Source organism: Camellia sinensis, chromosome 14 (assembly GCF_055761805.1).
Source record: "Camellia sinensis isolate YWXY chromosome 14, ASM5576180v1, whole genome shotgun sequence".
NCBI classification, from domain to species: Eukaryota; Viridiplantae; Streptophyta; class Magnoliopsida; order Ericales; family Theaceae; genus Camellia; species Camellia sinensis.
In genome coordinates this window covers 70,218,230-70,231,519 of record NC_138974.1, presented here as the reverse complement: position 1 = coordinate 70,231,519, position 13,290 = coordinate 70,218,230, and the positions used below count along the sequence as shown (strand labels likewise).

Here is a 13,290-nt window from a genome sequence, read left to right as displayed (position 1 = left end):
GCGAGGTTCCGAGTTGCCATGCTATGGCTTGGGGGGTGTTTTGTTTGTTTTCCCCCTTCTGTACTGTCTAACTGTTCTGTATAGACTGACCGTTTACTGTACCGTTATACAGGGATTAGGTCCCTGTACTGTGTGACTGTAAATTTTGTACAGACGGAATGTTTTCTGTACTGTTACGTAGGGTTGAGTCCCTAGTTTGAATGGATGTCAATATTGTACATACTGTTCTGTACTGCTTGTGTATAAATGTATGAAAAGCCTTTTTGCATACAGACTGTCACAGCTCAATGGACATTATTTATTTACTGTATTGGCTTCCGCCAGGCCCTGTACTCTGTTTTACTGTATTTCTGTTAAGCAGGCCTTCGGTAATCTCGGATTACTGGCCGGTTACGGTGCTAAACCCATAGGGCCGGGTTTGGGTCGTAACAAAAGTAATCTCAAAAAATTGTTTAGAAATTTTAATCAAAGATCAAGATTGATTTATGGAGTGGTGCACAATAACAATAAATATACACTATTGATTAAACTTGACGGGTCAAGTGCGGTTGCACTTTGTCGTAAACTTTTATGCCAAATAATGATTCTAAGAGAGAGATGTTTAGTTCAAAAGGTAGCAATATGAATCTAAATGATTTAAATTAAAAGTTATAAAATGTTGGTATAATAAGATCAGTAGGGACATCTCTCATTCAAATGTTTAATTTGCAAGTAAAATCAATCTCTCTCAATTTTTAGATCATTTTATAATCATACTATCAATTTGAAATTGTTAGTATGTGATTGAGGTGATAATAACGACATAATTTGTGAATATCATGTTTACGTAAGTTTTAAAATAAAAATACCATTGTGAAACGAAAACACCAAAAGGAAGCCCAGGTATTATATCTTAGTGATATAGATTAAATATAGATTAAATATTGTCATTGTTTTTAGAGCCATTTTAAAAAAACTTGTTCTTCTTTAATCTTTCTTTTTAAAGTAGAAATTCTTTGACTATAATTAATAATTGATTGCTCTGATGTGAGTGATAATAATATCTTAGATTATATCATTCTTCTTGTAAGTCAGAAATATATTGATAACTATCATTAATCTCAATACGTAATTCAAAAATCAAAAGCATATTGAATAAACATCACACTTATATTATATTAAAATCATAAACAAGATAGAAGAAAACTTACAAAGGGTCACACTCTTGGAAGCAGATTGGACAGAGCATACAAGATACACAAACACACCTACTACAAATTACACTTACACAAGCACACTCACTCAACTATACTCACTCAACTCATAACATACAATATGAAAATTCTTCAAATTCTGAAGTGTGCCTTTCTCGGATGGAATGGTTGTCTTTTATAGAAGGGAAGAATCAGAATTGAAGTTGTTTGAAGTCTAAAGATGTAAAGCCCCCAAATATTATACCATAAATACAACCCATAAGTGGAAAGATAATAGAAATAATATGCTTTCATTCATTAAAGTTCGTATACAAAAGATAACACATGCGATATACATTCATAACTCATTCATCCTAAATCTACAGCATGTGTTACAATGATGTCACGACCCAACCCGCCCCTATGGGTTTAGCATCGTAACCGGCCAGTAATCCTTGGATTACCAAAGGCCTCTTAGCAGAATATCATATAGTTAGAGGCTACGGAAGCAAATGTACAAAATATACGTGGCCCAATGAGCTGTAATGACATACATGGGACAGATAGACAAATAATTTAAAACTTTAAAAAAAAAAAAACTTGCTAGCGAAGTCAAAAGATATAGTATTTACACATCACTCCATGAACATATAAACAGAAGTCTCGCTTGCACTTAAAAGGAGCAAAGTCTAGTACATCACAAAAATAGCCACTAAACTTGTTTCCATCCGGAACCTCCTCGGGAGGCACAAAGGTTGGCTGACAAAAACTGAAACATAGGTCGTCAACTTTGGGCCTGGTCACGTGCCTGCTCACCTACATTCATAATATAAATAGTGAGCTGGAGCCCAGTGAATAATAACGGAGTAAAGGGTTTTAATGAATGATGTTCGGACAGATTCAAAAATCATAATTCAGATTCATAATAGATTCATATTCATATTCTTGTCCAGATCATATACAGAAATTAGAGTTCATGCATAATCATACATGGTACATCCATTAACGCTAATAGAACAGATACAGAACAGATGCAGAACATATGGTGGTTATAAATAACCAGTTCCATAAAGAAACCTTTAGATCCGGGTAACAGATGACAGATATTGTAGTAACCCTCATTCCCCGCCTTAACTTTGTGCATGAGCATCTATATAATCTTGTTTTGCTAAGCCTGCATCAATGAATTCTGACTGTTTTACCTAGAATAAGATTCTTGTCTTGGTTTGTACTTATGTGAATTTGTCTGTTAGTCTTGTTCCTTTCCTAGTAAGTCTAGCCGAGGTCACCTTGAGCCTAGAACCACCTTGGAACCACTTTGGTTGACCTCTACCTTCGTCCTGACATATTGGCTGAGATGTCATTATCTAGGCCGAGGTGTGTATTACCAAGGCCGAGATGTGTATCATCTAGGCCGAGATGTTATCCTTGAACCCAAGTGATCTTGTTACTGGATTGGTACGACCTAGACCGAGGTGTGGCACATCTAGGCCGAGGTATGGCACAGCTAGGCCAAGGTTGTCCCTCCTAGCTGGGATCATTGATACCTTACCTATCAGAGCCGATGATGTCACCGATGTCATTATCTTGCCAGAATGACCATGCCGCTTTACTTGTTGAACACCCTTTCGCCATGCTTTTGTCTGGTTTGTCAGTCACTTTTGAGGGAACCCAACCGGTCGCTGCCACGTGCCCCAGCAGAAGGTTAAGCCTAGAACCAGACGAGAGAACCTATCATTTTGTATCATATCTTTGCCTTTTAGAGAGAGAAGCTCTAGGAGGAAGAAGAAGTTTTAGAGTGAGAGAGTAGATCTTCGAGCTTGATTCCTAGAGATCAAACCGTTAGATTCGTGTATTGAGGTTAGGTTCTTGACCTACTCTTGTTATTCTTTATGTTGATCTAATCGCATTGCATGATCTAGCATGTTTCATGAACCATGCATTGCTTTGAAGTTCGATTTTAGAAAGAGAAAGTGATATTCATGTGTTCTTGAAGAAAACCATATTTTGATATGAAAATTTGTATCAAGATGCATGTTTTCGTGTTTGTTTTCATATGATCTTCAAGTATGGGTACCAAGGTCCATGTTTTCGAATTCATAGTACGAAATCTCAGATTTTGTAATAACAAGTTATGATTTAAGCATGCATGTTCTTCATTTTCTCCATCTTTATGTTCTTCATGTTCCTCAAAGGGAAACTCAGATTTTCCCGACTTCGCTTTTGAATGTGGCTGTCGGGACCACACCTCGGCGAGAAGGTATGGAGCCTCGGCCAAGACCTGGTTAGTACCCAGCATGTCTTCTCAACGTGTAAAACAGTGTTTTAACCCCAGCATGTTTTCCCGAGGTCATCTGCATGCATGTAGGACTTGCTTTGAGAAGTGCATTCAGTAGACTTTGCCATGTGTTTGTAGGCCTTGGATCCTCGCTTGAAACCCCCACGCCCGAAGAACTATGTGAGTGGTATTTTTAATAAAGTTATGTTATAAAGTTTTGATAAAGCTTTGCTTTGCCTTGTTTTGAAAAGTATTTGATCAAGCATGAATGATTATCCCTATTTTGTATATCAAGTATTATGTTGTTTTGATGACATTCTTAGAAAAGTCCTTAGTGCCAGGGGACTATAATGCAACTGCACCCTTGTCTTGAAAGTCCTTAGTGCAGGGGACTATAATGCAACTGTACCCTTGTCTTGAAAGTCCTTGGTGCCAGGGGACTATAATGCAACTGCACCCTTGTCTTGAAAGTCCTTAGTGCCAAGGGACTATAATGCAACTGCACCCTTGTTTTGCCACCGACGGTCTATGAACGGGTGGGTTTGTTTGTCCGGAATGTCATCATTTGGTATTACGTAAATGTTATTAACATCCAAGGAACTTGAAAGGTTTGACGGATGAACTTGATTCATCATTTGACTTGTAAAGTTATGATATGTATTGTTTTGGAAAAGATCTCGGATATCAATCATGCAAAAACTTTATTTCTAATATCATTTACTGAGTATCCAAGCTCACCCTCTCTATATATATGTAGGTGATGAACAAGAAGGCGATGAGGCCTAGATGTGTTGCCAACATGTTTTGGATGTGTTTGCCGACGTGTTTTGGATTCGCATTTTTGTAGCATCTTGAAGATCATGCTTTTTAGCTTATATTTCATTGTGTTTGTATATGTCGGCTTGAGAAGCCTTTTGGTCAAGATGTATTTTGTATTTCTTATTATTGTATCCAAGTTGTAAAACCATGCTAAGTTGTATGTCGTTTCATTTGATCTATGCACAGCTCTTATGGACTACTTAGATTTAAATATATTGCTTCCGCACATGTAAGCCCCATATGTAATCCTCTGATTGTGTGTGAATCTTGTAAGTTGGCCTTTGGTAACCTTGGATTACTGGCCATCACGACACCATTCTACTAGGGACGGAATAGGGTCGTGACAGATATGCTGAGCTCCATGATGGAGCCTCCGGTACGGGTAACAGAGTGCAGACACAATAAGTTCCATAATGGAACCTCCGATACCGGGTAATAGCTAACAGATATCACATGATGCTAAGCATGCCACGAATACATTGTCAAAAATTGGACAATCATTCATTGTACAAAACATATCATTTCAGAAAATAGATCTTAATTCATCATACAAAAAATAAATTAAGTTGAAGATAGCTTTACTAAGCTATTACTCACAGTTGGCTTCGGGTGCAGACAGGCAGAGCAGGCTAATCAAACGGTCTACGACACGTGACCTACATTAATACATAACAAATACACATCTGAAACACACGTTGGAAAACATCTAACCCATTACGTTCTTGTTCTTAGTGTGTCTCTTCGTTGATCCTCCTTATTATGTCTTAATCTTGGCCTAGGAATGCCTAGGATGGAATGGGGATACAAAAATGTATTTGAAACACTTTTTCCAAAACTTGCTAAAAACAAGGTCCACGCTCGAGCGTGGTTTTCCTCACTAGAACGGATATGCAAAAAGTGAGGGTTCGCTCAAGCGTGACTTCCCTAGCTCGAGTGGACTGTAAACTCTGAAAAAGTATTGGTTGCATATTTTTCACACTTGACGAACACTCAAGTGTGAAACTCAAGCCCTCGCTCGGCATGACTTCTGTTACTCGAGCGTATTGCAAAACATATGAACTTCTGGATACATGCATTTTACGCCCGAGCGGGTATCATGTCGCTCGAGCGGAAGTGCACGCATTCAGAGTGCTTCGCTCGAGCGTGAACTCCCACGTTTGAGCGTAGATTCAAATCCTGTAATTTTCAAATTTGGCCTCCAACCTTTAAACTCAAACTGAACACTTCAAAACTTATCCTCTTGGGCCAATATTATGAAAAACATTAAGATATTCACAAAACATCATGATTTAAAGATCATTTCATGAAATCAAGGCCTAAAAGCATGCCAATTGTTCGCAAATTCAACTTCAACTTCATGAACTCTCCAAAAACATGACATGCATAAAATGATTGAGCTTCAAGTTTCTAAATCATGATCAAATGAAATGAGAAGATGTAAAACATGATGAATCCTCAAAACATAAGTGAGATGAACACATGCATGAAAGAATTCTTTGAAATCATGCTCAATTTGTGAAGAAATGGATATGCATACATGGTATGGCTCAATTCTTTTCAACTTTAACTCAATTCTTACATGAATTCATCTAATTTACTTGAGGTCTTGAAAAATCTAACTCAATTACACAACTAAGAATTTGATCCCTTACTTAGAGACTTGAATTCACAAGGGTTGAAGTTGAAACTCTCAAATCTTTTTCAAATGTCAACAATTCCTAACAAATCCTTGGTTTGAGCTCAATTTCCAAGCCTAGGACCAAATCTTCCTACTCTTTCTCTTTCACACATTTAGAGGATCAATTTAAGGTAATGAGTGAGCAAAATGGACTAGTGAAGTCAAGTGGGCCTTAAATAGGCTTCATGGAATTGATTTAATTAGTTTTGGCTTAATCTAAAGTAATGAGCATTAATTAATCTACTTTAATCGTTCCAAATTGAATTTTAATTGACCTTACCAGAAAATTCTAAAAATTCCAAATAACATATAAATCAAATCAATTTCAGAATCAAATGCCGATAAGGCCTTCAATTCGCAGACTGAAACTAAAACATAAACAGATCTTTCTACGTTAAACAGATATAACCACAAAATGATGCAATGCACATGTAATTAACTCGGGATTTCTTCTTAATTACTTATTAGGCATACATAAACATGAATTAGCACTAATCATGGGTGATAAGAGAACTGAAAGTCAAACAGGTAATTAAATGCCCTATAGGCTTACATCTTTTCAAGTCGTTGCTTGGTTATAACAAAAGTGAGTCTAGCTCAATATAGTTTATGCCCTTGGTTATACAAAAGTAAAACAAAATAAAGAAGCCCTTGCTTTTCAAAAGTCCCTTCAAGCTATTGCCTTGGCGGAAGTATGTCGCCAGCACTTGAAAATGATTTTCCCAAATAGGGTGAGCCAAAACCCAGTAGGAAAAATCTAACACAATATATGAGATTTAACAGAGATATACGTACAGTGTGGATACACAATGCTTGTGACAAACACATTCACATTTTTATAAGATCTTAAAGTATCAAAGTTCGTATTTCAATTCTTTTTCCATCTATTCTTTTTAAGTTGATTTACCCTTTTTAACTCATGAGCCAATTTCATTTTCTTTTTACAACCCAATTGAGACTACAACTCAATGGTTATCTAATCAGCACAATTACCACACAAAACACTTTAATTAGCCATTTTATGGAAATTTCGCTCGCTGGATTGGCAGCCATGTATACACAAGATTTTAGGACTTTCATCCTGGACACTCCGGCTAACTTAATTTCAATGGAGTCTATCTTCTTTCTCCTCCCAAACAATGGAGTACATCTCCTTTCTCCTCCCAAACATCATACATATACAATGTATTTAAAGCATAGTTACATTCAATGACAAACAATGGAATATATCCCCTCTCTCATTCCAAACATCATACATAGACAATGTATTTAAAGCATAGTCGCATTCAATGACAAACAATATTAGATTAGTTTCAATTTACCTAATCTTTATGCAATTTCTACAACAATCATAACTATCCTCCACCTGTAGCCCAATACAGTTATTTCTAAACAAATATTCAATCTCAAGACAGATAATTTATTCAAAACTTCAAAAGGTAAAAGGTACTACATACTCACTCCACCATCTATTTCAATATCTACCCAATTTCATGTTTACAATACCAATTTCATTTATTTATACAAAATAAATATTAAAATCATTTTAGGGCGTCACGACCGGCTCTCTATACTCAAAGGTTAAGTATCGTGATGGCCAGTAACTGAAGTTACCTCCAGCCAATTCTTGAACAAATTAATAAACGCGAGTGGAAATAATATTTAAGTAACGGTACCAAAATAATTATCGAAGTTTTTATTTTTAATACAAAATTTATTGACAAAAAAGATCGATATTTACATATAAAAAATATCATAAAAGTGATGTGTGCGTCTATTCTACAGCCCCGCGTCTAAGATTTTTCAAAAGCTATTTCTGAATTGCATTGTTTCCTGAAAATTGGTAAACAACTATAAGCACATGGCAAAGTGAGAAATATTATGCCAAGAGTACCAAAATAATCATCAGAGTTTCTATTTTTATTACAAAATTTATGGCCAGTAACTGAAGTTACCTCCAGCCAATTCTTGAACAAATTAATAAATGCGAGCGGAAATAACATTTAAGTAAGGGTACCAAAATAATCATCGGAGTTTCTATTTTTATAACAAAATTTATTGACAAAAAATGTCGATATTTACATATAAAAAATATCATAAAAATGATATGTATCTATTCTGCAGCCCCGCGTCTAAGATTTTCCAAAAGCTATTTCTGAATTGCATTGTTTCCTGAAAATTGGTAAACAACTATAAGCACATGGCAGAGTGAGAAATATTATACCAACAGTACCAAAAAAATCATTGGAGTTTCTATTTTTATTACAAAATTTATGGCCAGTAACTGAAGTTACCTCCAGCCAATTCTTGAACAAATTAATAAATGCGAGCGGAAATAATATTTAAGTAAGGGTACCAAAATAATCATCGGAGTTTCTATTTTTATAACAAAATTTATTGACAAAAAATGCCGATATTTACATATAAAAAATATCATAAAAGTGATGTGTGTCTATTCTGCAGCCCCGCGTCTAAGATTTTCCAAAAGCTATTTCTGAATTGCATTGTTTCCTGAAAATTGGTAAACAACTATAAGCACATGACAGAGTGATAAATATTATGCCAAGAGAATAAGGAATACAAATAACTTGGTATGAACAAATAATCATTTAAGTAGCAAAACTGAGATATGTAAATAAATAACCATAACCACGATACCAAACAAAACAGAATAGAGGTCACAGGAGTGATAGTCAGAACAGAGGTACGGATTTAATAGGTGGCTCCCACAATAGTGTAGCACTTATATCTGCACAGTACTTTGCTCCGCACAGAACAGAGGTCAATAGATCCATGACAACAGAGGGCCACAAGGTGACCAAACAGAGGCCAATTGTTGTTTAAGTGCCCCAAGGCATGAGACTCTTGTGGTGGTACTTACAAAACATAATTGTATATAAAGTCATAGTCAAATAATCATTAAAAGTTAAACAAACATATCCATAGGTTTCATTTTAAGCAAATAGGGTTCAGAAAATAATCCACGTAATTGGAATTTAATATAATTTATAAAACATAAACTTATATGTAATAATTTATGGTAAGTCAAAACATACATAAAATATATTATGATGACTCAAGGTATAATATAACTCACATTCATATTAATCCCTTACTATTAGTTCTCCATCCACTCAATCTCTCCATTTTTAATCACTGTCCACACCTCCCTAACTCCCTTTCTTCTTATTCGAAGCACCCTTTTATAGGTGCTTCCCTGCCCCTCTTCATTCCAATCCATTTATCCCCGCTCCCCAAGCATCTTGATCTTCTTCATTTTTTTATTATTTTTTATTATTTTCTGTATCCATAGGTTTATCTTCAATAATTACCTACTTAATTTTACATAGAATAATTACATAATAACTTATAAATTAAATTATACTTCTCATATATCTATAACATTTAATATTTTATTTTACTCTTAAAGAATATTTAATTAAACATTTAAGATTTTTCTTATTTATAATAAAATTTAAGGGACAACTTAAGTTTTCGAATTATTACAAGGGCAAACTTCCCATTTTTTCCAAATATCAACCCAAGTTCCAAAATCAACAATTTTGCCACAATACAACCTCATTTGTGAACTCCATAACCATTTATTTTCCATTCATCAAAAAACCCTATTTTTATTTCACACCCAAATCCTAGGTTTGTTCAAACTACTCTCAAATCCCACCATTGTTACATAACGACAAATAACTAAGCTAAAAATCATATAAAAGTGTAAAAAATCCCTACCTCAAGAAGAGAAGACGAGCAAAGCAAGGTTAAAGCTCCAAAGACAATGAAACGCACTTTTGTTTAGATGAAAAGAGAGCCCACGGCGTGCTCTACCTTTTTCTCAAAGGCATGAGGGTAAATAACTCAATGGATCTAGGTGAAATAGAAGAGAGAATATGAGTTTTAGAGAGAGAAACTCAAGGTCTAGGTTTTTGGAAGGTTTTAGAAAGAGAGAGGAGTGAAAAAGTGATGAAAAAGTCATTATCACGATCTGTTATACACACAGTCCGCTCGAGTGTGGAAAATAACGCTCGAGCGTCAGACATAATGTTCTGCTCGAGCGTAAGAGGTGACGCTCGAGCATCGAATATACTTTTCTAGCATTTGCAGGTCTACAAAAAAAATACTGTGAGTTTGCAAATCCCGCTCGAGCGCAAGAATAGCCACTCGAGCGGAGGAGTACAAATCTGGACAACATAGGTTTGGAAAATCAAGCAACCAATCTGTTTCAAACACACACTTACAATCCAAATGACTAATCGAAGGAGCAACAAGGGTAATAAGAGATGGACAACAACATTGAACCATAAAATCCAAGTCTAGAACATAATAAAATGTTGGATCAAAACCGGAGTCGCTATAGAAGAGATAAGAGAGAATCTCCTTTTGCTTTTGTTGAGGGAAACCATTATTGCTTTGAATTTAGCTTTGTTGGTGGAAAAAATGGAAAGGATTCACTTTATGAGTTGACACTTGATTACTTGAATCATAGGTGTGTTTTTCTTTGAAAATTATTGATATCAGAATCCATTTTATTGATACTATTGTCCTTGAATAGTTGTTTTGGATATTACAGGCGACAAAGATCACATGGATCATAAATTATTTAGGTTTACATTTTGACATGTGTTTGAAAAGTTGTCATCAAGGTTTTGATCAGTGGGAATTCTTGGGGAAAATGCTAGAGAAATTATTGGAGAGATTGTCGATTGCCTTGATTTGGTGAGAATTGGGGAATAGTTTCCAATATAATGTCCTCATCTGAGTCTGAGAGAGATTCTATTTCGACCATTTGGATCATTTTCATTTTAATAGTTTTTTTGTATATATGTTCAAATTCTAGTTTGAAAATTGATGGATACTTGTCCTTATTTTTACTTTAGTTATGCTTCGAAGGCATCATAATCAAAGAACTTTGATGATTTGGGACTTGAGGAAAATATGGAAGGAGCAGGTTTAACAGAGACCATTTGTTTCTGTTGTTTGTAAAAGGCGGTTAATTGGTCAAGATATTGTTTCGCAGTAATTTTGTAATTTTTTCACCACTTAGAAGCAATCTAGCAGGAAAGATATTGAATATTGTGTATAACGAAATTGTATACTGTCAAGCCATGATCCATGGAAATTTGAAATCAATAACAAAGTATAGAAATTCAGGAAAAGGAGGATCAATCTATTTTTGATAAAGTTGAAGATTGATTTATGGAGTGGTTCCACAATAACAAGATCAAATATACCCTATTGATTAAACTTGATGGGTCAAGTGCGATTGCACTATGTCGTAAACTTTTATGCCAAATAATAATTCTAAGAGATAGATGTTTAGTTCAAAAGGTAGCAATATGAATTTAAATGATTTAAATTAAAAGTTATAAAAATGTTGGTATAATAAGATCAATAAGGACATCTCTCGTTCAAATGTTTATTTTGCAAGTAAAATTAATCTATCTTAAATTTTAGATCGTTTTATAATCATATTATCAATTTGAATTTATTAGAGTGCGATTTAGGTGATGATAACGACTCAATTTACCAATATCACGTTTACATTTTTAAAATAAAAATCACTTTGCTTGATTTTTGGTTTTCAAAAAACACTTTTTAAATTTTATTTTATTTTTATTTTTTGTATTTTTTTTCATTGATTTTTTTTAATATTTTAAGTAATTTTTAAAATTTTTAGACACATGTGACATAAATACACTTAAAAAATATAATATTTGTGATTTTTTTAAAAAAAGTCACTAAATACAAAAAAAAAAAAGAAATTTCAGTATATTTATTAATTTTATAAAATGTTTTTTCACAAATATTTTACTATTTAGATACATCTAAGTAAAGTGTATCTAAAAAAATAAAAAAAATTATTTAAAATTTTAAAAATATCTATCGAAACTAAAAATACACGAAAAATAAAAATTTAATTTTTAAAAAATTAAATTAAAAAGATTAAAACCAAACACAATATTATTGTGAAACAAAACAACTTCAAACAAACAAATTATTTGTGCCATTAACCCTTTATTTATTTATTTTTTTATAAAAATATTTTATTTAATTAATTTTTTTTTGAGACGAATGTTCCGAGAAAAATGATTTAGAGCACTAAAAGAAGAGCACTAAAGGAGTATTAAATTGTCTTTTTTCTCTTTATATTTTATTTTTTTCCTTTTTTCTTTTTATTTTAATTTTTTTTTAGACATGCCACCTCACTAGAATTGCTTTTAATGGACTTCTTTTAGTGGTATGTATCATAGTGGATGTTCCGAAACGCACGAGTGTAAACCAAAGGCGCCAATCTAAAAATTATCAAAAACGTTCCCTCCATCGCCACCGCAGCCAAAAAGCTTAACACATCTCAACCATTAATCCACTTCTTCGTACAAACCTCTTAATCCAACAATCCATATCAATTACACGTCATCAATCCGCGTGAAACCTCACAACCCAATAAAACTCATTCGATCCCCTATATATATAAACTCCATCTCTACCCTTATCTCTCACAGTACCTCTTACAAATCCATCTAGATCTCTCGATTCCAAACCCTAGCTCTCTCTCTCTACTCTCTCTCTAGTAATTCAAATGGCGCCAAAGGCTGAGAAGAAGCCCGCCGAGAAGAAGCCAGCGGAGGAGAAGAAGAGCACCGTCGCCGAGAAAGCTCCAGCGGAGAAGAAGCCGAAGGCCGGGAAGAAGCTGCCGAAGGAGGGCGGAGCAGCCGCCGGAGACAAGAAGAAGAAGAGGACGAAGAAGAGCGTTGAGACTTACAAGATCTACATCTTCAAGGTGTTGAAGCAGGTTCATCCGGACATCGGGATCTCGAGCAAGGCCATGGGGATCATGAACAGCTTCATCAACGACATCTTCGAGAAGCTCGCTCAGGAAGCCTCGAGGCTCGCTAGGTATAACAAGAAGCCTACCATTACTTCTCGGGAGATCCAGACTGCTGTTAGGCTTGTTCTTCCTGGTGAATTGGCTAAGCACGCTGTGTCTGAGGGCACTAAGGCGGTCACGAAGTTTACTAGTTCTTGAAGGTGTTCGATTGGTGGATTGATTGGATTCGCTGGTGATTGAAAGGCTCTTTCTGTGTTCTATGCTTATCTACGGTTAGGGTTTTTAGTATTAGGGACTAGTAGTGTATGTTAATGCTTTTGATTTCTTTCTTTTTTTTGTTGTTGTTGTTGTTGTGAATTTGGATCTGCTGTATCCCTTTGTCTAGTACAGATATGCAATTCGATCTTTTGATTTCTGTTTGAAATTTGGATGGATTAATTGCCTCAAAATATGCAAATTGAACTCTTCAACAGTGTCATTTGGTGAAAAATGCTATTTTTAT

General features: G+C 34.8%; 1 protein-coding gene across 1 annotated transcript; it reads left to right on the top strand.

The window, feature by feature from the left end:
* The first annotated feature begins 12,437 nt into the window (after nucleotides 1-12,437).
* Nucleotides 12,438-13,212, top strand: LOC114260417 (putative histone H2B.1). Its single transcript, XM_028200528.2, has one exon. The coding sequence runs from the start codon at nucleotides 12,540-12,542 to the stop codon at nucleotides 12,984-12,986; it is 447 nt and encodes a 148-aa protein (XP_028056329.1). The 5' UTR covers nucleotides 12,438-12,539; the 3' UTR covers nucleotides 12,987-13,212.
* Nucleotides 13,213-13,290: the final 78 nt, after the last annotated feature.